Here is a 25,282-nt window from a genome sequence, read left to right as displayed (position 1 = left end):
GGTTTATTTTATTTTATTAAGGTTTATTTATTTTATAAATATAAAAAATGAACATAGATGCACTTATAGAGAAAATTCAACCTAAATTCATACTAAATTTCTACGAAATTTACTATGAATTTAAGTCAAATTTCCTGTATAAGGGCATCTATTTTCATTTTAATAGAAGCTCAACAAGGCATAGAGGGACGGGCTTATAAACTGGTGTGAGCGCCCTTCGGTTGGCGAGGTGGGACTAAACACTGGCCGCAACTAGGACCAGCCCTTTAGTCCCGGTTTGTGGTATGAACCGGGACTAAAGGGCGGTGGGCCAGGAGCGTGGCCCATTGGTCCCGGTTTGTACCACCAACCGGGACCAAAGGGTCCATACGAACCGGGACCAATGCCCACGAGGCCCCGGCCAGCCCCCTGGGCTCACGAATCGGGACCAATGCTCACTTTAGTCCCGGTTCGTGACTGAACCGGGGCTAATGTGAAAACTGCCCTGTGACCTAAGCCCTGTTTTCTACTAGTGCGTATCATCACGGAAGTGTATTTTTTTGTAGTGTCTGCTTATGATGTGTGGTACATGGTTGTGCCGAAGTGTGCTGGTAACCTCACCAACTAGCCAAAGAGATTACCACACACCAAATATTGCATACAACCAAACACCATGCCTTGGGTTTGTCCACTAACATGTAGGCAACCAAACACCAGACAGTATGGTTCTGCCCATGTAGGCAAGAGGGCATGCAGGTAAACCTGTGAATAGTTTGATCTCAAACCATAGTTCTAATTTGGTTTTTCAATTGGGCTACTTTAGTTTGGTTGTAATGGGCTGAGCCGTTGTTGCAATTTGGTTTGGTCTGGGCTTTAGTAATTAGTAGATTGGTTTGGTTTGGTCTGGACTCAGACAAATCGGTCTCAGACTGGTTTCAGTCTACCTAGGAAAACTGGTCGAGCGAACAATTTGTACCTCACACGAGACGCCGGCCAATCACTAGTAGAAAAACTACTTTACGTGAGACATATTAGTCCCGGTTTGTAAATGAATCGGCATTAATGGTACCATTAGTCCCGGTTCGAACGGCTATGCATTAGTCCCGGTTCATTTGTGACCTATAGTACCGGTTGGTGGCTCCAACCGGTACTAAAGGGGTGATGGCCTTTAGTACGGGTTGGTGGCTCCAACCGGTACTAAAGACCCCCCCCCTTAGTACCGGTTGGAGCCACCAACCAGTACTAAAGGTGGTGCGCTGCCACCCGCAGTGCACAATGTTTAGTCCCACCTCGCTAGTTGAGAGGAGCTCGCACCGGTTTATAAGCCCCATCGCGGCTACCGTGTCGAGCTCCTCTCTAAGCAGGCCTTTGTGGACCTATTGCAAGTCTTCTGCCCTGTGGGGCCGTACGGGCCTGCATCCTGGCCCAACTAGAGGTTGGGTTTCTAGTCGTATGCAGGCCGTGCCGGCCCAGTAGGCGGGCTTTTTTCCTTTATTTCAATAAAAAATTCAAAAACAAATCACTCAGACCACGACGTGCCTAGTGCCACGTGATGGGCCTTTGGTCCCGGTTCGTGTTGAACCGGGACTAAAGGGGGACCTTTAGTCCCCACCCTTTAATGCCGGTTCCAGAACCGGTACTAAAGGTTCTTATGAACCGGTACTAAAAGTCGTTTTTCTACAAATGAATACTTCCCGCTTCCAGGCTTCCAGCTTGGGTTAGGGATCGCTGGCCGCCGCCGGCAGCTTCCCCCACCCATCTGCCGCTGTCGCGGCGCCTCCGGACTTCTCAATCACCATGCACGCCCACTCATAGCTGCTGCCGTCTCCCTGCCCGTGCGCCCTTCCGAATAGAAGCTGCTGCTGCCTCGCTGCCGGTACGTCGGCCGGAATCGTAGCTGCCAGCGCCTCCCCGTTCCCCGGATGCTCCATCCCACCTTCGTCCTCCTCCCTCCCTCCGTACCATGTTCTTCCCATTTTTTTCAGAAATTTGGGATTAGCCTGTACAAAATTGCATACAAGCTGTACCAATTTGTCCATGGTTTGACTTTGTGGATTCAATCCAAAATTGAGGAACGGTTTGGATTGGATTGGGTTCAAAAACCTACAGTTTGGTTTGGTTTGGGTTCTAGCTGAATTCTTCTGGATCGGTTTGATTTGGATCCTGTGTGTGTAGTCATTTGGACTGGGCTGGCTTTGGTCTGGATGTGAAACTATTCACAGGCTTACATGAAGGCAACCAAACAACTTGCAGATGGTGCATTTGAGGCTGCATTTGCATAGCCAGGCTGAGTTGAGAAGACTATGCAATGCAGCTACTGTAGACTACGGCAACCAAACACACCCATAGCTGCTGATATATACTTCAAAATTTAGCTTGGCTGGCTGTAACATGTATTGATATAGTACCTTTTTGTTGATATGGATAAATTAAAAATCTTGACAACATTTTCACAAAACTTTTTGGCATGACCTCTCTTTATTTTTGTACCATTTCATATGTCACAAAAATATAATTGATAATTCACATATTCAGCTCAGTAAGATGCAAATGTGCCCATAGACTTGACAATAATGAAAAGGTGAAGCTTTTCCCTTGTTTAAAAAAAACAATCCAGAAGAATAGGTATAAAAAAAATTATTACAAGCATAAGGTGAGTTCTTGACTCACAAGTTGCATCCAAAAACATAAAGTGAGTCCTCATCTCACTACACACATGACAAGATCGCAAGAGACACTGACTGTACGAACTCAATCCAAATGCATCGGCTTCGTGAAGAACTGACACAAATTTTATAAAGATTCAGTACACAGTAGGAGATCACAAAATGGCATGCTACACTCCTTTTCTCCTCTTTGGGGTGAGCTTCTTGGCGGGCTTAGGTCAACTTTTGGTGGAGAAGTGGGATTCCCCGTTTCCATAGAAAGTTGCCTACATAATACATCATTTTCATGCATTACAAATATAGCACCAATGTTATACACATTTGAAGAAAGACATTAGTTTTTCTCACCTCCTTGTGATTGGACCAGGGCTGCCTTGTAGGACAGCCAATGAAGATGTCGCTCCAAGAGGGCTATTAAGAGCTGATTGACTGCACAAAAAAACATTTTTATAATATGTAAAGACATGGCACGTTTGGAAAGATATTGCAGAAAAGTGAAAAAGGTTACCTCCTGGTTATAGGGCGAGGGCTGGCTTGTAGGACAGCCAATGGAGACATCCCTCCAAGACGGCTACCAAGAGATGTTTGACTGCACAATATGCATTGTTTGAGAAAAAAAATATCTCATGTACACTTGAGAAATTGAAGAGAAGCATAAATTGTTACCTCCTTGTGACGGGATGAGGGCTAGCTTGTATGAGAGCATCTCCTGGGATTGTACATTCAACATCAACTTCAGTGTTTGGTTTTATCTTTCTAGGTTTTGGTTTCCTGTCAACAAATCCAATTCAACCACTGTTACAAAACAAACAATAGAGTAAATGTGAAGCAATACAAAATACCTTTTCTTCATTCCATTAGTTGGGCAACCAACTTGCCTATGCCCCAATTGCTTACACTTCTTGCACCTGTTTTGGCTTCCTAATTGACCTTTCGATGGTGGTTTCTTTGTGAAGGATTATTTGTGATATGGCCCAAGCAATTATAAAACAAAAGGTACACTATTTGTGAAGGATATAGATAATTGAAATTTACTTCTTAAGACTCTGTTTTGCTAAAAAAAATAAGCCTTGCATTCTTACGTCTTGTCGTGTCTCTAATACGGGCCTCCACAAAACCGATGTAGAGCACTAAAAAAATAAATGCAGACATGAAAAAATTTAATCGATCGTCAGCCATTTGGGAAATACATACGGGAGCCAGTAGTTAATGAGCGCTCCTTCGGGAGCCTCGCAACGATCAGCGCCACTTGGCGCGCTCTCAGCCATTTGCCATGTGTCGCGTTCTGGGCGCTCCCTTCGGATTTTGTTTTTTTTTTCGCACGCGTTTTTAGCTATTTAGACGGGTTTTTTTTTGGTTTTTTCGACGTTTTGGTTTTCCACCGGTCTTCCTTAACTTTTCGACAAAAAAATTTGAAAAAAAAAATTGCGCGAAAAAACGTGTTTTCGTTTTTCTTCCTTTCACGAGAGTCACGGTTTTGCTTTCGCGAGAGTCACGGCCGTGCCTCTCGGAAATAGAAAAAACGCATTTTTTGTTTTTTTCCTTTCGCGAGAGTCACGGGTTTGCTTCTGCGAGAGGCACGGTTGTGCTTTCACGAGAGTCACGGCCGTGCCTCTCGAAAACGAAAGAAAATGTGTTTTCTGTTTTTTTTTTTTGCTTTTACGAGAGTCACGGTTTTGCTTCCGCGAGAGGCACGGTTGTGCTTTCGCGAGAGTCACGGCCGTGCCTCTCAGAAACGGAAAAAACGCGTTTTTTGTTTTCTTTTTCTTTCGCGAGAGTCACGGTTTTGCTTCCGCGAGAGTCAAGGCCGTGCCTCTCAGAAACGAAAAAAAAGAACGCATTTTTTGTTTTCTTTTTCTTTCGCGAGAGTCACGGTTTTGCTTCCGCGAGAGGCACAGTTGTGATTTCGTGAGAGGCACGGGCGTGCCTCTTTCGAAAAGGGAAAAAACCCGTGCTCCCGGTTCGGTTTTTTCGTCCGGTTTTTTTTGAAAAAAAGTTCGTCAAAATCTATCAACATGGGATCTAGTTTTGAAGATTTCGATGCGAGGAATCCAACAGTGAAAACGGTTTAAGATTTGGACGCACGGTTTAAGAGATAAAACGTTTTGAATAAACGGATCTACGAAAAAAGGAAAAAACTCTCATGTTGCGATAAGTGGCGCACATGCGTGCCACTTGTCGCAACCTGAGGAGATGGAGTGATCTTTGCAACGAGTACATACAGAGAGAGATCTGGAGGGAGGAAGACATGGCAGGGGTGTGCTTGCCGGATTAAATATAGGTGTGGCAGCCCCAATCTGGTGATTACTAGGCAATTTAGGGAAAATTGAGGGCCATGTGCGGGTGCACATCCTGCACATGCCTACGATACAGGCCTGAGACGAAATTAGAGAGAGAGAGAGAGAGTAGATAGAGGGAGGGTGAGAGGTAACCTGTCAGTGGACTGTCGATGGGCGCGGCTGGAAGGAAGCATGGCGAGGCGGCGGCGCGGTGCTGGGGCCCTGTCGCCTGTGAGTGTTTTTTTGGATTGCTTACCATGTGTGTCATGTGGTGATCCGTCGCCTGTGTGTCGATCGCGGCTCGCTAGGTGAAAACAACAGGAGGGCAAAATCGTCCAAATAATTATGATGTGTGGGCCCGGATGTGGAAAGGGAGAAAAAAAACGTGTGTTAATCAGTCCAATAAACAGAAAGAGCAAAGTAGCACGAAACGTTGTCAAATTGGTCCTGTTCGTTGGACTTTGTCGACAGAAACATCAACCATGCGCCATGCGGCCGCGACCTCCCACCACCCGCCTCGTCGTTCTCCGCCCGCCGCCGCACCACCCTCGACGTACGCCCGGCACCCCGATCTGGAGCAGCAGCTTGGGCACCACATGACGCGTGGCCACCTTTTTTCACGCACGCCCGCGCGCGCCTACATGAGGGCCTACTCCTTGCGCCGACCTCTTGGTCTCCACAGCCCTCATTGACCTCTACATCAAGTGCGCCCGGCCGCTTCCCTCCCATATATATATATGGCCGTTACTCCGCAGAGGGTTTCTTGAAGCTCCTCTTCTGGAGATGCCACCATGGCTTTCATTTCATTTCATTGAAGCACTGTTGTGCTGATCCATCATAATCTCTGTGCTTTTCTGCAGGTGCTCTCTTCTTCTTTTGGTGTCTGTGAGTTCAAACAGAAAGTATGCGCCTGATTGTCTTGTTAGTAGAAAAAACCCCATGCTGGCGAATGAGTTAATTCATCGACCAGAAGCTAGATGGAATGAGGAGTTGAGCGGGCAGGTGTTCTTACCACTATATATGACGCAGCAGCAATTATGAAAATCCCAATTTGGACTCGCAGCATAGAAGAATTTTGGTCTTGAAACTTTGACAAATTGGGGTGATTCTCTGTCCGGTCGGCATATTTTTTTTCGAAAAAAAAGAGAAAGAAAGAAGGATAGAAGATTGGCTGGAGGAACGTCCCGGTTCGTCCAATTCAAAAGCAGATAAAAAGTCGCGGGACACCATTTGGGTCCCGGCTATGTTGAAAATGTTTTTATGGAGACTTGCTATTGTTGGAACACTCACTACTGGAAAAACCCGGCACTGCTATTTCTTTTGGAAAGAAACGCATCCAGGCCCTAACTTACTTACTTAAGAGGCCCAAATGGATAATCATGGGCCCTTTCTGTCCTAGCCCACACTAACTAGAGCAAAGTCTCTGTCTTTTTTCTCTCTTCCCTGCTCCGTCCTCTCCTATGGCTCTCTCTCTCTCTCTCTCTCTCTCTCTCTGACTGACTGAGTTGGAAAGAAACATGATGTGCGATGCGGCCGCGACTTGCCGCCACCGCCGCACTGGCACTGCTCTGCTCTGCTCTCCACCGCCGAGCCTCCCTCCATGTGCAGCAGCAGCAGCAGCAGCAGCAGCCCGAGCACCACATCGCGCGCGGGGGCGGCGACCTCAGGCACGCCCGCCACCTGTTCGACCGAATCCCCGACCCGGACCTCCCTCATCCTAAGCTCATTCATTCATTCCTTGTTCATAGATATCCTAAGCTCATTCATTCATTCCTTGTTCATAGATATCCTAAGCTCATTTTCTGTGTATTGGCAATTTGTTGTTGAGAGCTCGTCTCGACTGTTGTTGTTTATGCCTAGCCAGTGCTACTTCAGAGATATCTTTGCTCCATCGTTAGTTATTATGATGATCCAAACTGAAACTGTGAACCATGCTGGTGTATCGCAGATGCTGCTGTATGACTACTCTACTCTACGTGACCATCTTTCAGGTTACAACTTCAATTATGTACGTAGCTACTAAACCAGACTGCTCCTCAAAACTATACTCTATATTTAGTCGCACGTTGTTTATCCTGTCAGGCATGTGCCTCCCTTGTTTCATTATGCTTATCTTATCGAATGTTTACCCTGTCAGGCAGGCATGGGTAGGGTGTTTTTCATGTGCAAATATAATCCTGCTGTGCACTTGCGTGTCCTGGAGACTAGAAAGGCTAGCAATCAGCACATGAAGGTAGGCCCTTAACTTAAGCGTCATAATAATTTGTCCATTAAGTAGTACATCATTAGTGGCTTGCAGTTCAAAAACATCATTACCGGCTTAATGCTTGCTACCTTCTTACTGCATGCAGGAGACCATGGATCGGATTTCAGCAACTTGATCAGCCCAAACTATGAATATATACAAGGCGTCCATTTGATTTGAGACGCAACAAACAGGAAGAAGCTAGTAGAAAATCTGATCATCATCATGTATAAAATGCTTGAGGTTTTATTTGTCGGGGACCGGATAACCAGCTGGGGGCATAATTTTTTCTGTCTTGGACCTCTACCGGTCAAGGGTGTTCCTCTAGTAGATTCCATTCCATGGTCCTGGCTGAGTCTGAGCCTGAGCCTGAGCATCACTTCTCTTTCTTGTTTGAATCCTTTTGGTGACAAGCTTTCTCATATTACATATTCTAAAGATGCCGTCATGGCTTTCATTTCATTTTATTGAAGCAATGTGCTGCTGATCCATCATCATCTCATCTTCTTTTCCCTTCATTTCCTGCAGGTGCTCTCTCCTTTTGGTGCCTGTGAGTTCATAAAGGAAGTTGGTCTAGTGGGCTGTGGAATCACTCACCCAGTAAGCAAGCCCGTCTAGCTCAGTTGGTAGAGCGCAAGGCTCTTAACCTTGTGGTCGTGGTGGGCGGTAATTTTTCTTTTACTTTTACTGTGCCTGCTAACAGAACTATGCCCTGTTATCTGTTGCCAAACAAACTGCATTTCCATGTGAGCTGATTTCTTGACATATGCAAAATAATTAGGTGATTTTTCATTTCTCAAAATTCAGAAGGGAAAAGAGAGTGTCAGAACTGCCATGGCGGGCCTATTTACTTCAGTAATTTGTTTTAACCTTTACTGTGCCTGCTAACCAAACTCTGCCCTGGTATCTGTTGGCTGTTGCCTAACAAAATACCCTTTTCTCATGTTCTGCTAACAAACTGCATAACCATGTGTGCTTCTTGACATGTACAGCAATGCAAAAAAAAAAAGGAGGGTAAATTTAAATTTTCATTTCTCAAAATTCAGCAGGGAAAAATGGATCATAACTAGTACAACAGAATACTACTAGTATATTGACAGGGTATATATACTCTATTAATAGCATAGTTGCTTGTATCCTCCTTCTGCTATGTACGTACTTACAATGGATTGCTTGTTGTGAAAAAGATCTAGCCACAGTTAAGCCTACTCATCTAACCATACATCCATCATACTTACTGTTTCTGTATGCCAACAGGCACAGCAGGTGGTATTGTACTCGTACTCGTATCTGAAGCAAAAACACCTGCAAACCTCAGTGGCTGCTGCATCTGGACCCGGGAGCTGCTGCTGGCACCTTCTTCTTCATGGTCGTCGCCGTCTCCAGGTCGGCGGCTGTCGCGGCGACACACCATCCTGTGGTGCACAATGTCGTAGGCGTCGGCGGTTCTGACCTCCTGGGCGAGGGCGCAGGGGCAGCAGCACAGCCACTGGAAGCAGTCCGTCACGTCAGGCCTGCCGCAGCAAAAGCCGTTACCAGGGAGCCCGAACCTCCGGCGCATCTGGATCCTCCAGAACCCGCCGTACAGCAGGCCCAGGACGCAGAGCAGGGTGCCGCCGAGGCTGAGCGCCAGCCTGGCCGCCTCGTTGTCGATGTTGATGGCTGCCAGGGTGAAGATGAAGAAGGGCGCCAGGCACAGCAGGATGAAGGTGGCCGCATGCACGTACGCGTTGCCGAACCCCAGACGCCCGGCGTTCCACCCGAACACGCAGCAGCTGCAGAACAGGGACAGGTACGCCAGCGAGATGTCCTCCCACAGGTCCGCCACCAGCCCACCAGACCACTCCGGCGACATACCATCTTCTTCGGCAGCGACGGCGATGACAACAGCTCCCATTTCTCCTTGTCGCTGCGGCGGAGAGGGGGAGAAGGAGTACCTCCTCTCGACGGTCTTGTGCTGGAGCCGCTGCCGCGAGCCCAAAGAAGAAGACTCCTGCTCCTCGTCATCGGCGGCCTGGACCTCGTAGTCTTTCCCCAGGGGGCTGAGGTTGTTGTACATGCTGGCGACCGCGGGCGCGCAGATGGCGACTGACACGGTGAGGCCGACGCCCACCGGAGGCCGGCGGCTCCTGGGGAGCCCAAGGTTGAGGCCGCAGAGCGCGTACTGCGCCAAGCAGTTGAGGTGGAGCAGCAAGACCACAACCATCATGTGCCTCCTCTCGTTGGGCTTGACGGTGCCGCCCTTGCAGTAGACCTCCCGGAGCGCGGCCATGTCGGTGGCTCTCCACCGGCACAGCAGCGCCAGGTGGTAGAACCTCCTGGGGTGGTTGTAGAGGCACATAAGGGTGAAGAGCGCGTTGAGGATCTGGTTGTTGACCTCGAACCATGTGTCCTTCTGCGACTTGGTCCGCAGCACGGCGTTGAGCATCCCGGTCATCACCATGAAGAGGATGGCGCCTGAGATGCCCACGGCGACGATCCACACGAAGAGGGCCATGTTCATGGGGTTCTTGATCCACTCCTTGGACTTGCCCCAGAGGGACCCCCAGTCGATCTTCCTCACGAACGGCACCGCCGCTGCCAAGCGTCGCCTTGTGGACTGCCTTCTTCTTGGTGAGTGAGAAGAGCGTTCATGCTGCTGCTGCTGCGAAGAAGAAGAAGAAGAAGAAGAAGAAGGGGAGCCATTGTTGCTGTTGTAGTATCTTTGGTCAGCGCCGAGCATGTGGTCCGTGGAGTAGCAGGGTGGTGAGCTCGGTGTTTCCAGGTGTTGCTGGAAGGAGTAATCTTGGCCATTTGTTTTGTCACCCAGAACCCCTCTTTCTGTTTGTTGAGGTGAGTCGATGAAATAGATGGCAATGTGATCATTTTTTGCATCCGTGTTTGCAGGCTCCTCTTGGTGCATTATGTCATCAGCAGGTCTCTTTTGAGTGCCACCACCTGCAACCATATTTCGACGCACGGACGGACAGACTTGGAGGATATATATGAAATAACAGGTGCAACTGAAGATAACTTTTTCCCCCCTCTGATTGAACCAGTAAGTATAATGTTGCTTCTTTTTCGTAGAGCTAGATGTTCAGATAAGGACTGGACGAAGCCAAAAAGATGCTGATAAATAATCCACTTGTAGTAGCTAGGGTGCTTGATCTTCCCATTTGGTTAGGATTTGCTGCACACAAATTAAAGAGAAAGGTTTTGAAATTGCCACCACTAAGTAATACCAATAATGTTGGATGGTGCAAGTACAAAGCAACAATCTAATATATCGTCGTAACTTAAGAAGGAGAAAAAGTAAGTCGAGGCTTTAATTTGTACAAGAGTCTGAATGAAAGAAGAATGGGACTATATGATTGAAAGTTAAATCGGAAAGAAAAAAGAAGTTGAGTTTTTAGCTTGTTGCAGATAGCCCAGGTCTAGCTTATACTATATATTCTTAAAAGAAAAAAAAAAGGAAAGGAAAAGGCCCCTTCTTTAGAATGAAGTGCATATGATGGATCGATCGATATTAAGTAGAGGGGGAAATGATTCATTCATATATACTCTTAGAGCACTGGCGCACGCATCAATCAATCACTACATACTATTGTTGTAGCAAGTTTGCAAAGGAAGCTAGAACAAATTAAAGGCAGCAGATATGAATCCAATCAAATCAAATCAATGATTTAGACGACGGTACATACCTTTGTTATTAGCTAGCCCTCCTAGGAGGCCTACTAATCGTGCGTGCGTGCGTGCGGCGGCTAACTCAGAGTCAGAGAGACGGACAGATGGTTGGATTGCCCTCTGCTCTGCTCTGCTCTGCTCTCCTCTTTTGATTGAGAGAGAGAGAGAGAGATGACAAGTGAGGAGGAGGATGGATGGATGGAGTTGAATTCTTGCTAGATAGGATTAAGAGATTTGATTTGATTTGATTTGATTGAGGACAAGCTTGAAGATAGATGGTGCAGGGGAAGAAAGTAAAGCAGCAGCAACTCAATAGAACCAACCGATGAGGAGCAAACTGATGAATGAATGGAACAAGAAGAAGAAGAAGAAGAAGAAACAAAGGTTGGGCCGGCGGATATTTTGTTGATTTGGCCTCTCCTCGCCGCCGCCAGGCACGCACAACACAAGACTGGACCTTCTTCTCTTCTGGAGTATTAGTAAATTCTATGCTATTTTTAAATTTCAATATTATTATGCTCTCTGAGTTGTACGCACAAGATGAGGAGACAAGGAACAAGAAAGAAAGAAAGAAAAGTAGTAAGTTGTCTTCGTCAAGTGCAAGGTCACACAAAACCAAAGAAAAAGAAAAAGAAAGGTCCATTCGTCCCTTCAGAGAGTTGGACTAGAAAATTCAACCAACTAAAACTCAGGCACCTTCCTTCCTTCCTTCCTTCCTTCCTTCACATAATTGACTTCTCTTTCCCTCCTGTATGTATGTATGTATGTATGTATGTATGTATGTATGTATGTATTGAATTCATGCTCCAGCCAATTGCTTCAAAAGTCTCAACTGATGGAAAGAGGCGGGCAATATATTTTAATAGTATGGATGTTTGATTTCAGTTTCAGATAGATAGATACTCCTCTAGTACTGTATGAATTCCATCCATCTTCATACCTTGCTTGCTTGCTTGCTTGTTCAACAACTCTGACTATTGTATCTACTTGTATGTATGTATGTATGTACTGAAAGAAAAAGAAAATCAAAGCTTCAAGTGCAAGGCAGCTGCACCTTGTTTGTTTGTATGTATGTATGTCTCACTTGGCCGAATTACTTGTCTCGAAAATAGATGTATCTAGAACTAAAATACGTCTAGATACATTCATTTCTGCGACAAGTAATTCCGAACGGAGGGAGTACCTTCCACGAAAACCTTTCGGCAGCTTAATTACTTGATACGTGTGATTTGACATGTTTATTCTGCAAAACATAATCCAGCCACCGTCAAAGCTAGACAAACAAACAAGGAGTTACATTGAAAGGTCATGAATTCTCCATGGACGAAAAGACAAGCAAGACAAACGTGGACGGCGGCCACTGTCTATCTACTCCCTCCGTCCGGAAATACTCGTCGAAGGAATGGAGGTATCTAGATATGTTTTAGTTCTATATACATTCATTTTTAGACATTTCTCCGACAAGTATTTCCGGACGGAGGGAGTACTATATATGTGATCATCCATGTAATCAGGCCACAGAAATGGAAGGTGCTTAACTAGAAAGACCTCGTAGTGTGGTGACACGGGCAGGATCAAACGCGAGGTGCATCAATTCTCCATCAGTGAAGACGTCCTCCATGCGCAGCACGTCGGCGGGTAGGCGCTGCGTCAGGTCCTCCGTCGACTGTGCCATGGTCGCTTTGTTGCTAGTACACAAGTTTGTTTGTGCTGTTCGATCTAGAACCGTTCAATTTTATATTTATAATAAATAGTACGGAGAGTCAGAGATGTTCTACTATCTTTTCAATTTTGTCATGTCGGTCTTTACGTGACTTGTATTTTATTTTTTTATATAAATGAGACACATATTATCATGAAAAAAATCAAACTAGTACTTGGATCGACCGACGGACGTATGCCGGCCGCTGACTCTCTCCATCGTATTCACGCGTTTGCCAATTGGGCTGGACTGGACTGCAGTCAGTACGTATGGCCTGTCAGGTACAAAGATATCCTCATCTCCAGCAACAAGTGCAGGTCGTTATTTACTTCCATGTATAGAATACAAATACGAAGTACTAGTAAAAGATATCCTCATCTACAGCAATAAATGCACGTCCTTATTTATTTCCATGTATAGAATACCAAACAATATCCTCCTCTTTATCAGCTACAAATACACACACCAAACCTTCTCACCGAACACATTCTCAATCGCAAACAAATTTTCAAAAGCCACAAGAACTCAAGATGAGAATTCCATTCTTGATCCTCACCATCCTTGTTCTCTCTCTCTAGTGCAACGCTTCCGTTGCCTCCCCGCTTGTAAGAGATAAGGAGACGAACATCCTCTTCTACCTCCACAACATCCATGCCGAGAAGGATTCATCCTCGGTCCTTGTCGCACAAAACGCCAATGCCATGGCCCATGCTCGTGGTATCGTGGCCTTTAGCTCTGTCTACGTGTTTGACGATGTGATCACCAAGGGGCCCTCGATCACATCTAAGGTGCTTGGGAATGCGCAGGGCATGTACGTCGGCACAGCAAAAGATGGGTACACGATTTTGATGGTCATCGATGTTGAGATCACAACTGGCCCATTCAATGGCAGTTCGTTTGTATTGTTCTCAAGGAACCCGTTGAGATCAACCAGGGAGCTCCCCGTTATTGGAGGTCGGGGTGCATTCCGGATGGCCCAAGGGTACGGCATGCTCCGGATGGTGTGCGTTCACTGTCTCACCTCTACGAACCCTCCCAGTGGAGATGTGATAGAGTACAATGTGACGCTCTGGCACCATTAGTTGAGCTTATGTATTTTGGGTCGTTTGTAGCGCCATGATGATAATATAATGGATGATTGGGATTTCTAGTTATTGACTTGTTGTGCTTTGTAAAAATACCACGCAAAACTCCCTCGACTTATATATACTCAAATGATGGTTATTAATTTTAATTTACATTGATGGTTCCAAAATTAGGATGGGATGATTTTTAGCTAGCCGGAAATTTAGAAATAGTTATTTTGGATAGTAGGAACGAAAGAAGAACAAAATATGTCATCATCAAATCAAAGAAGAAGAAGAAGAAGAAGAAGAAGAAGCATGGTAAAGGTCGGTCCGTGGAGGGGAAGGTGGTCAACGGCCCTGCTCCGTGACGACTAGTGCGACCACGAGCGTCAAGACGCTGCAGGCGGCGCCCAGGGGCGGACCCAGGACAAAAATTACCCGGTGTCCCATGTACAATAGAACAGACATACCATATTAAATAAAAGTGTATATTAATGCATATGATTCTACAACATTATATTTAAAACCGATGAACATTTTCATCATGTATTGATCTCTCTTGCATTTTTAGAAAATGTTTCCTTGTACATGTAATTTGTTAGTTATTATTTGATATTTGCGCTTGATAATTTATATTTGGGTAGAGAAGATTAAACCATGAAAGGATATATATATCTAACACTTGGGATTTTTTTTGCGGGTTAATACTTGAATTGCATGGTTATAAAAGTAAGCTTACTTTGGTGCATCTAGTCTTCCGAGAATCATCCAGCACAAATGCCGATCACCTTCAAGGATTGTGATCTGACCTTCACTTTGTGAATAAATTTTGAATATTTCACGCAATTTTTTTTATAAATATATCAATGATCCAATCATTAACACAGTTACGAGCCCTTGCCATAACCCTCAATGGTTTTATGAACAAGAATTACAATCTAGAAGAAACACGGCGCATTGGGGTCCGTACTTGTTATGATTTACCTTATATTTTTCCTCCGCTGTTTCGGCCGGTCGACATGATCAGGGGACGACGGCGTCAAAGTGAGCATGCTGACCTGAGTGCCGAGCCAGTGATGGATTGATTTTATTTAGAGTGACATGGAGAGGCGTTTGATATTTTTTGTTGGTTTTAGATTTATTTTTTGGTTGAGAAATTGTTTGTTTTAGATGAAAGCCTTTTTTTTAGAATTACTAGATGAGAGCCTTTTTCTGAGAAATAATTAGATGAGAGCCTGGTCGATCAATTTAGCTCTTTTTTTTAGGGGTGGTCGATCGATTTAGCTGCATCGCGCCGTAGCTATTGAATGGGCCAGCTTGTTGTACCGGTGTGTCCCAGCCGTATATGGGCTATATATGTAAAGGTAAAACATTTTTCTACCCGATGTCCTGTGACACCCCCTGGCTCAACGTGGATACGCCCCTGGCGGCGCCGACGAACAAGAGCAACATCTGTCTTGTCCGAACACGCCATTTAAATATATATAAAAAGCATGAGAAAATGCATTTGAATATGTATTATCTTTCCTAGAATCGTATCGGACAAGATCCAACTTGGGGACGGCCAGTTCACCACGGAAAGGGATGCTAGTCGGCTTCTTACCTCTATAGAATCCAGATTGTTTTAGTCTCTTTTTATTAGAGTATCAGATAAGCATGTGAATAGATGCTTCTAGAACATATGATATGGTTGAGTTGGGGGTTCAATTAGAAGGCCACGTGGCAGAATCCTATGAGTTAAAAACTATATCCGACGGATGATAATGCTCGGATTTGCCTTCTCTTGATCGTTGAATTGGCATATCCAACGACCAATATTTGAAGCTATTAGCACACTATATAGTGGTATAGATACACTATGCTTCCTATTTTTTAAAACCTTGCAACTAATTGAAACCTTCAATTTATAATTGGGTCAGCACGATTTTGACCAAGTCAACAATTCTTCAAGGGCTCTTCCATTCAATTCTTTTAGTTCACTATAAAAAAGAAGAAAGATCTGATACGCCCCCGTCACGTTTTTTTATAATTAAAAAGAATCATCTACGTCTTAAATACGACTTGATATATTTGGCAGGCAATAAAAAGCATTAAAAATATATCCGTTTATATATATGCTGCATCGACATCCTAATTGCCAAGACACCTCAGTGAACGATCACTCACACATATCGATCAGCGATGGAGCCCATCATTGGAAACAATGCGCCGGCGATCCCTAACTTTTGGCAATTGTTTATACACATATTTTAGCCTATTAGACTATTATTTAGATTACAATTGTGCCACACCCCTAGCTTTTGTACCGATGAACAGTTCTCACTGCCTAATTTTGCAATGCAAATTAAAATGCATGATTAGCACGTAGTGCTTTCCTGATCATTTTTTTCAGTGAATTATTTAAGTGAACAAATTCAGTCACTGATGCCCCAATGAACTTGCCCGGCTTGTCCCTACACACCGCAGCTGATGCACCTCCATCTAAGTGGGCTGTGGCCCAATATCTCACCTCCCACTGGTTTTAGGCTGGGTTTTTTTGGGCGTTCTTTTGTTCACTGGTGTTTTTTTGTTTGGTTTTGGTGGTTTTTGGTGTTTTTTTTCCTTTTTATTTTTGGTTTTTCTTTTTTCTTTTTTATTTTCCTTTTTGTTTTCAGTTTACATCAATGAAGTGTTCTCATTTTTGTGAAAAAATTTAATCCATGGAATTAGTTTAAAAATCAACTTTGTTAAAGTTTTTCAAATCCACAGAATTAGTGAATTTTTCTCAAATTCTTTTCAAATCCATGAACAATTTTCAAATCCACAAAATCTATGAACTTTTTTTAAGTTCTTGAAAGTTTTCCAAATCCATGAATTTTTTTCAGATTCGTCAAATTATTTCAATCATTGAACATTATTTAAAATTTATGAAAATTTCTTAAATTCAGAAGAAAAAAAATCAAATTTATGATTTTCTTTGAATCCAGAAACTATTTTTAAAATTTGTGAAATTTTCAAAATTCGTAAACTTTTCCCAAAATCTCCGCACGGTGTGTGTTCATTGTCTCAATTCTGTGTAGTTATCTTGTGTTGCGCAGCGTGTATACTAGTATATTTATGGAGAGTAGGAAACATGAGGAACAAAATAGTCATCATGTGCATACACGTATGGCGGTGCGTCCCAGATGGACAAGGCCGCCACAATCCGACTGCACTGGCTCCATATTCATATTCATAAGCCCGCCGCCGGCGGCCATCGTTCCGATCATGCCGTGCGTGCGTGCGCCAACTCGACCGACTGTGCCGCAACCAACTCGTGCGTACGGACGGAACCCAGCCAGATAAAAGGACTCTGATCTGATCTGATCGATCCAAACAAACAAAACAAAGAGCCCAGCCCACTAATTAGTAGGAGTAAAAGCTTTCTCGGCCCGCTACAACCATATACATATACAAAATGACAACAAGACAAGAAGAGAAGAATGGATCGATCAGGCTTGTTCCAAGGCGCCGTCCGTCCCGTCCAATGAACATGACTATGATTGACTCACGGGGACGCGGAATCGGGCGAGGCCGACCTTGGAGCCGCTGGCCTTCACGTCCGCCTGCACCTGCTCCCGGAACTCACGGTAGCTGAACGCCCTGTACAACTCCTCCTGACGACAAGCTGACGGCGGGCCGACGATGACGGCGTCCTCCTGCGGGAACGCGAAGTAGCAGAGCGACATCCTGCCCACCTCCGTCCAGCCCGGCGCCACCACCCGGTGCTCCGGGCTCCGGTACGCGCCCCCGCTCATCGCCTGCAGCATGTCGCCCACGTTCACCACCAGCGCGCCCTCCATAGGCCGCATCGCAAGCCACCTACCACCATAGAGCACCTGCAGGCCGCCCACCCTGTCCTGGTTCAGGATCGACAGCACCGAGCTGTCCGTGTGCGCCTCCATCCCCAGCTGCCGCCGCCCCGCGCCCGACGCAGTAGCCGGGTACCGGTACGCGCGGAAGATGCAGCCGCGCTCCGTCAGGTACGACGCCCGCTGCTCCTCGTCCAGGCCCAGCTCGCCGCAGGCCAGGGTGTCGAACAGCTTGCGAGCGATGCGCGCCATGTGCGCCACGTACTCCCCGCTCACCGCCTCCATGAACTCCGCCAAGGCACTGCCGCCTGCTTCACCGTCAGCAGCGTCAGCAGAAGAATGAGAACGGTCGCCGGTGTCGTCGGCCTCGACGTGCAGCCCCTCGAGCCAATTGAGCTGTTTGACAGGGAGCGCCGCCAGCGCCGGCGTGCCACAGAAGTAGCCGGGCAGCCGGGACTTGTTGGCCGCGTCCAGCTCAAGGAGCCCGCGCGCCAGCCCGAACAGGCGGGCGGTGAGGTCGCAGGGGACGCCGTGGTTGACCAGCCGGAACACGCCCGGGTCCCGGCACGCCGCCGCCAGCTGCTCCGTCAGGCTCGGCTCCTCCGCCTCGAGGTCTACAGTGGGCAGCTCCAGCTCCTCCAGCGCGCACTCGTCTGGCTGATGCTCCATGAATCGACGAAGATGGATCTCCTGCTGCTGCATCACGATTCACGCGGCAGTCCTGTTGATGGATCTAGATACAACAGAGGAGAGCAGAGCAGGCAAAGGGACAACCTTTACTCTTTTGTTTATATAATAAAGTGGACACCTACAACTGATGATGAGCAGAGCAGAGCAGAGCAGATCAGACTTTGCTCTTTGTCTCTTAGCTTCTTTTGTCGGTTAGTGTGCGTCACTACTCCGTCCCATAATATAAGAGTGTAAAAAACGCTCTTATATTATGGGACGGAGGAAGATGAATAAGTCATTCACGTAGTTCTAGGTTGACAATTTAACTATCTAAATATGTATTATACGTGATAAAAAATATATATTTAGAAACTACATCCATGTAGAAATCTAGTGATATACTTTTCATGACATATAAAATATATTTAATTCCTTAAATCGATGACTTAGAACTACGCGAATGACTTATTCACCTAGACAGAAGAGTATTTCTTCCTCCTTTTGTACCATGGTGGCTATGGACACAGATGCCCTATCATATAAAGTAGTTCGAGGCGTTCACATATATTTTTTCTCCTTAATGCAAGCTATCACTAATGAGCCTCATTAAGAAAATAGAAAATAAAGACTCTAGTACACGTGCATCTCTACTTTCTACTCCAAACTTTTCAGCTTTTGACACCGGACCACACTTTTTCTCTCCAAGCACCCGCCTCCTAGAGAGGATCCCGCTTTCCTACCCGAACCTACTTTATTTGATATCCGATCCTACATGGCATGTGAGGCTTCATCCTGGGGCTATGCATTGTACATGCCGTAAATAGCATCCCTAGCTACTATCCTAAATTTTAACTCCTACAAAAATGAAGCAGTTAACTTACAAAACTCATTTCAAATATTTTTTCCCCGTTACTATATAAAGAAAAAGGGAAATAAAAAATATTTTTGCGGTTTCATCAAAAACCTTGCACGGAAAGTTAAGTTTAAGGCACTCCTCAAAATTGAGCAGGGTGAGCTATACTGAAGGACTAACTCTTCAATTTTGAGGGGCTAAAGCTTTTAGAAGAAGGGCTAGTTTTAGGTTAACTTCTCAAAAAGAAATTTTTGACAAGTTAAACGTTTTTAAGGGAGGGGTTATAGATACTTTGAGTTGGCTTAGTTTTTCCAGGATGTCTTAGATGTACTATGCTTTCTAATTGTCATTTAATCTCGATTTTTTTGCCACCTCAATGTGAATCTCAACGCGGAGACAACAAACGACGACACAAAGCGAACTAGATGATACTCCACACGTTGTCATGGAAATTGTTTGCTATATATTTTGATGAAGTTGAAACATGAATATTTCATTATTGAATAATATATATGGTTTTGACATGCATGGCTGAATGGTTTGGTGGATCTTTTTCCATGCATCTTAGCATGTTGAGGTGGCACCTGGAAATATGGATATTTGATTATTGAATATATGTAAGATATTTGTTGAATACACGCACACTGCGTTTGGATGTCTCCATTGGGAGGCTTGTATTGGATTTGGTATTGCTAAGTTTCATTTCAGCTGTTTGGCTAGACACTGAATTGGCGGTCGGTAATGAAACAACATTTCAGGCCCACACAAACACAAGGCCTGCAATACGGAGGCCTCCGGCTCTGAATTGTGCTGAAATCGCCTCATCCCGCAAGTTCACTTCTTTTTCCACTCGCGAAAAAGAAGCTCGGCAGCGTCTTGGTGCGTTCCCTCCCCGGCCCCCTCCTCTTGCAGCATCTCCCCCGTCCCCTCCACTGACGCGCCGTGCACCGCCTCCAGCTCGGTGGCCATGGTCGTCCGCCGCAGGCCCATCTCCTCGACTGCCTCCGACGCGACGGCCATGGGTGTCCGCCGCCGGCCGGTCCCCTTCACCACCTGTGCGCTGCCTGCACCTCCTCCGATGTTGAAGAGAGGTCACGCTCGCCTGAGAAGCGCGACGCCTACCCCCTCACTTCCCCGATCTGCTCTGTCGAGTCACCGCGTGTGTAGTTGCTGTAGCTGCAGCTGCTGGACGCCTGGAGCAGTGGAGCTGGAGTAGATGACGAACGACTGTCGCTGCTGAAGCTTTCGTCCTGCTTGCCTTCTCTTCGGTTTCTATACGTGTGCGGATGTGGGCAAATTTGATTGATGATTCGTGTGTGTATGGTATGGGCCAATTTGATGATTCGCGTGTGTATGGTATGGGCAGAAAATCGTAAAAGCTTCCCAATCAATGTGAATATGCAATTTCAATGTTTGTCATCCAAACATTGTTTGATTTGGTATTGAAACCTCACTGACATTTCATGAGGCAATTCAGTGAACAACCAAACAGGCGAATTCGTATTCATGTTCATTTCAGTTTCCTTGCTGAATTGGTATTCCAACCAATTCATTACGGAGCCTTCCAATACGGACATCCAAACGCAGTGCTAGTGTAATGGTTTTGACATGCATGGCTGAATGGTTTGATTCATCTTTTCCATGCATCTTAGCATGTTGAAGTGGCACCTGTACTAATCCTCCGCCACTAGATGTGCCACCTGGATGCCACGTCCTGCTTGGGCCCTATTCCGTCCCGTGGTCGAGCCACATACGGCCAACCAAGGTGACTTGCAATGTCCTCGCTTCAAGTAGGCTATATTTCACCAAAAATTCTATAGATGGATCATATTAATTTCTTTCCAAAGATAGACACTACTTAAATATAATCATTAATTGCCTGTACATATCTTATACCCAAAAGATATCCTCCTATCTATATTCATTACTTTTTTTTTCCATATAACGAATACCAAATGATATGCTCTCCCCAACTATAAATACACAGACCAAACCTTCTCACCGATCATGTTCAATTCACAATCCAAAAACCACAAGAACACAAGATGAGAATTCGATTCTTACTCCTCACCGTCCTCCTTATATTTCTCCAATGCAATGCTCCTCTAGTTAGTGGAAGCGAGAAGGTGACAAACATCCGCTTCTACCTTCACAACACCCATAGCGTGAATGATCCATCTTCGGTCCTTGTCGCTGAAAACAAGAATGCCACGGCCCATGCTCATGGCTTAGTGCCCTTTAGCTCCGTCTATGTGTTTGACGATGTGCTCACCGAGGAGCCCGCAAGTACATCTAAGGTGGTTGGGAATGCACAGGGTATGTATGTTGAAACGGGGAAAGATGGGTACACGATATTGGAAAGTATTGATTGTGAGATGACAGATGGTCCATTCAAAGGCAGCTCGTTCGTGATGTTCTCAAGAAATCAATTCAGTAATCCAAGCAGGGAGCTTCCCGTTATTGGAGGTCGTGGTGCATTCCGTATGGCCAAAGGGTACGGCTTGCTCAGGACCGTATGCATTAACTGCATCAACTCCATGAACCCGTCCAAGGGAGATATCATCGAGTATAATGTGACTCTATATCTTCATTGAGTTTATATATGGTTGTCATGTGTTCCTTGTAGCGATAATAACATTAATGGATGATTGAGTTTCCTAGTTATTGTGCTTTGCAAAATTCCGGCTCAGATTATCATGTTAAGCTTGCAAGCCACTGCTTTACTATTTGCACCATCTATAAAATAGGACAATGAGCAAGCATGCATAATTAATCAACTACACATATGAGCTAACCATTGATCTTCAGGTACATCAAAGTGAAGAAAGATGATTAAAAAAACACACAATTGGATCGTCATCAGGAAATAAACAACAGAAACCACATAACGGATCTGGATTATGCATTATGAACCATTTCAAAATCACGTACAGAAAAACAGAGCAAGTAAACTACCCATATAATTCTGGTACATAAATCTGGATCATGTATGTACGAGCTACGAGGCCCAAGGGCTCCTGCACGTACAGTCCAGCCGTCGGCCCCTCAGTTCAGTTCACAGACACACGACAGGCGCAGTAAAAAAACAGTTCAGTTCAGTACAGAAGGGCTAGTAAATGGCCAGGATCGATCTGAGGAAGATCAAACGGCTATCAAAAATTTAAAATGCACCCAGCGCATGGCCATTACGGGTCGTGTATCGTGTATTAGTGTGATTTCTGTGCTAAAAAAGCACATTTGTGTGATGTGATGATAAACACTAGTAGTAGCTTATAGAAGGACGTATATTCGTGTGCTCAAATGCACCGATACGGATACGGGTATCAGTATCGGGCCCATACGGATACGTAAATTCGTCATTTTGAAAAAGTGCCAATATGGATACTTTTTACTATTTATTTATTTTTCAAAAAAAGAGATTCGGAATGTCAACCGTGACCTTTTTACATGCATGGATTCCATGGTTCTCTGTCTTCTTTAGCAAATGAGAAGAAACTCTAGAGTAGCTACTCAAAGCTTCATGACCACAGTAGTCGCATTTCCATTTAGTGTTGCCCTATCCAGGTGATTTCTCTATGATTTGAACATGGCTTCACAATGGTGGGTACAATAGGAGGTTCAGCCGGAGGAGCCATCTGGAGGAGATGAGAAAAATGAGATCTTCACAGATCAGAGGAGAAATAAGAGGGGATTAGCTTGGCTGGGCAGGAAAAAGGAGAAGAGGCGTTGGTGAGGAGTAGCAGCTCGTCGCCGGCTAGCCGCCGGCCCTGGGTGAGTAGCTGCTAGGTACGCAGCCACCAGCCGCCACCTGGTGTGAGCTCGGGAGGGAGGAAAGAAAACTGGGAGGGAAAGGAAGCGGGCATTGGGGTACTAGGGTTGCTGTCTGCCTCTTAACTGGGCTGAGTGGTCTCTTAGATAGGCTGGGCCGTATCCAAAACGAACTAAAAAAGTATCCTTCAAGTATCTGAATTGTTTTAAATCGTTTATTTATGGATACTCCTTGGATACGTATCGGGGGCGTATCGGAGGAGTATCGGTATCGGATATGGTATCCAATACCGATTCGTTAGTTGCCTGAAGTATCGGCGCATTCGAGTTCATGTGAGTTCAATTGGAACCAAATTTATCTTCAAGTTGCATTCCTTAATTAGATTGCACATTTTTCTTATCATGTAGTATAATGTAATTCGACCTGTTGGATTATACCGACCCATCCCGTCCCATCGGAATGACGATATTTTTCTGCATTAATTCCACACCAGCCTATGTACTCCCTTCATTTTTATTTACTTGGCATATTAGCTTTGTCTCAGATCAAAATTTCTAAACTTTAATCAAGTTTATTAAAAAAGTTAGAGTTTTTATCATTTATGCCACTAGTTGTGTCCCAGTACTTAGTTTGCCATTAGAAATTAAAAATTATCAAAAATTCCATCGCCCCATGAGATGCTTGCTCAAAAATGCCATTATACACCTAAAAATGTCATCGTTTCTTAGATGTTTGCTCAAAATGACATTAGACATCGTTATTGTCGGGTCAAACACGTTGACCATGTTAGGGCATCTCTAACGGCAACCCACAAATTTTCTCTCGCATCCGTCCGCGGACAGAAGGGGACCAATCCGCGACACGGATGCGGGAGGTCGCCATCTAACCGTAGTCGCATACATCCGACCTTCCTCATGTTTTTAGTCCGCACAATCAAATAGCCGCACACAAAGGGCATAGACGTTCAAATTGCCGCATGCAACAGTAGTTCAAATTTGAAAAAGTTCAAATATTACATCCCAACATTGTTTTCCCGTTTAACCGCCCACTAATGCTCAATCAGATCTTCCTTCAGCTGCTCGTGAGTTGACCGATGCCAAATTTGTTGATGCATTTGAATAAACTCTTCAAATGTGGTCGGATTCTGGTCTAGAAGTTGGATAGGATCACCCATATTCTCAAATTCTAGAGTTGTGGCAGCATCGTCACCCTCATCCTCAACTATCATGTTAGGCATGATCACACAACATGTCATCACCTCCCACAAGGTCTCCAAATCCCATTGTTTAGCAGGTCCACAAACAACTGCGAAACGGTCCTGCAGAACTCCAAATACCCGGGCATGCCAAACCAAGCGTGCCAAATCTAAAGATCATGTGATGCAACTGCTTCAAGAATGATGGTGGGCTTCTTAAAATGACCCTGATATTGCCCTTGTAAAGCCTTCGGGGAGTTCTTCCATTTTCAATGCATGCAGTCAAGAGATCGAAGTAAACCTGGCCACCCTCTTGCTTCTGAGATTGCCAAGAGCCTCCCGATGTCTTCCACAGTTGGTTCTCTCAGATACCGAGGTCCGAACACCTCGACCATGGCGGTTGCAAACTTGACCATGTCATCTCCGCATGTGCTCTCAGACATCTCTAGGTACTTGTCCCACGAATCAACGGTCATGTCATATGCAAGCATCGAGGTGCGGGCGTGCACTTCTGGTAACCAGAGAAGCCTCGTTCGCATGGCGTCCTTCTTCAGAATGAAGTAGTCATCGTAGGACCAGACACCATGGTACAAACGATCGAAGACAGTCTTGCGCATCCGAAAATGCCGGTGAAAATGGTCAGTGAAGAGTGCATTGGGGGCAAAGTAGTCGGCCATCAGTGTCAAATGGTCGAGCGCCCTATTGCGGTTGAGCACTCGATGACCCTTGATCGAGCCCTTGAAATTGAGAACATGCTCCTCCTCTTGCTTCACGTCTTTAAGGATCACCTGCATCATCGTCGTCTCATCGAAGTACTCCTCCTCGTCCGACGAGCCATCGAACGACTCAACATACTACTCATATATGTACTCCAAATCGGAATCCATTGCTAGAAAGAAGAAGGGAAAACTTTTTTTTAGCTCCGGTGATTCATCAAATAGTTGCCGGGCATGGTGAGTACAACTATAGCGGATGGTACCTGGCGGGGCGGTCGAAGGACATAGATTGAATAGGGGCGAAGGAGAAGAGGGGTGGAGCCCTGCTGGAGCACTTGAGGTGACCGAGACGTAGAGTTCCGGCAGGGGTGTGGCGGCGGCCGGGGTGGTGGAGCGGCGGCGAAGGCAAGAGAGAAAGAAGGAAGAATGGAGTCGCGGGGTCCGAGAAGGGTTTTGGGTGGGCCGAGGTCGTCGGGGTCCTACGTTTCGCGTGTCCTGACTCCTGCAAAGCTCCCCCACGTTTGTCTGCGGTTTGCAGGAGAAAACGCGTCCGGACTGTCCCGCAGACTGATACAGGCCCGCGTTTGATGGCTTCCACGGTCCGGACGGATATGGACGGTTTACGGGTGCACCTTAGAGATGCCCTTAT

General features: G+C 45.6%; 4 protein-coding genes across 4 annotated transcripts; 2 read left to right on the top strand and 2 right to left on the bottom strand.

The window, feature by feature from the left end:
* Nucleotides 1-6,359: 6,359 nt before the first annotated feature.
* LOC123081067 (uncharacterized) lies at nt 6,360-8,655 on the top strand. The gene is made up of 4 exons (XM_044504038.1): nt 6,360-6,932; nt 7,062-7,157; nt 7,276-7,835; nt 8,427-8,655. Exons 1-3 carry the CDS (start codon nt 6,525-6,527, stop codon nt 7,303-7,305), a joined length of 534 nt encoding a protein of 177 aa, XP_044359973.1. The 5' UTR covers nt 6,360-6,524; the 3' UTR covers nt 7,306-7,835; nt 8,427-8,655.
* On the bottom strand, nt 8,198-10,116 carry LOC123081065 (uncharacterized). The gene has a single exon (XM_044504036.1). The coding sequence runs from the start codon at nt 10,114-10,116 to the stop codon at nt 8,404-8,406; it is 1,713 nt and encodes a 570-aa protein (XP_044359971.1). The 3' UTR covers nt 8,198-8,403.
* A 6,715-nt stretch (nt 10,117-16,831) lies between these two features.
* LOC123081066 (gibberellin 2-beta-dioxygenase 8-like) lies at nt 16,832-18,203 on the bottom strand. The gene has a single exon (XM_044504037.1). The coding sequence runs from the start codon at nt 18,131-18,133 to the stop codon at nt 17,117-17,119; it is 1,017 nt and encodes a 338-aa protein (XP_044359972.1). The 5' UTR covers nt 18,134-18,203; the 3' UTR covers nt 16,832-17,116.
* Nucleotides 18,204-20,982: 2,779 nt separating this feature from the next.
* On the top strand, nt 20,983-21,613 carry LOC123076003 (dirigent protein 4-like). The gene has a single exon (XM_044498476.1). It carries the CDS (start codon nt 20,999-21,001, stop codon nt 21,545-21,547), a length of 549 nt encoding a protein of 182 aa, XP_044354411.1. The 5' UTR covers nt 20,983-20,998; the 3' UTR covers nt 21,548-21,613.
* The last annotated feature ends 3,669 nt before the right edge of the window (nt 21,614-25,282 follow it).

Source organism: Triticum aestivum, chromosome 3D (genome assembly GCF_018294505.1).
Source record: "Triticum aestivum cultivar Chinese Spring chromosome 3D, IWGSC CS RefSeq v2.1, whole genome shotgun sequence".
NCBI classification, from domain to species: domain Eukaryota; kingdom Viridiplantae; phylum Streptophyta; class Magnoliopsida; order Poales; family Poaceae; genus Triticum; species Triticum aestivum.
Note: the sequence above shows the minus strand (reverse complement) of the source record. Positions and strands in the feature narration are given on the sequence as shown.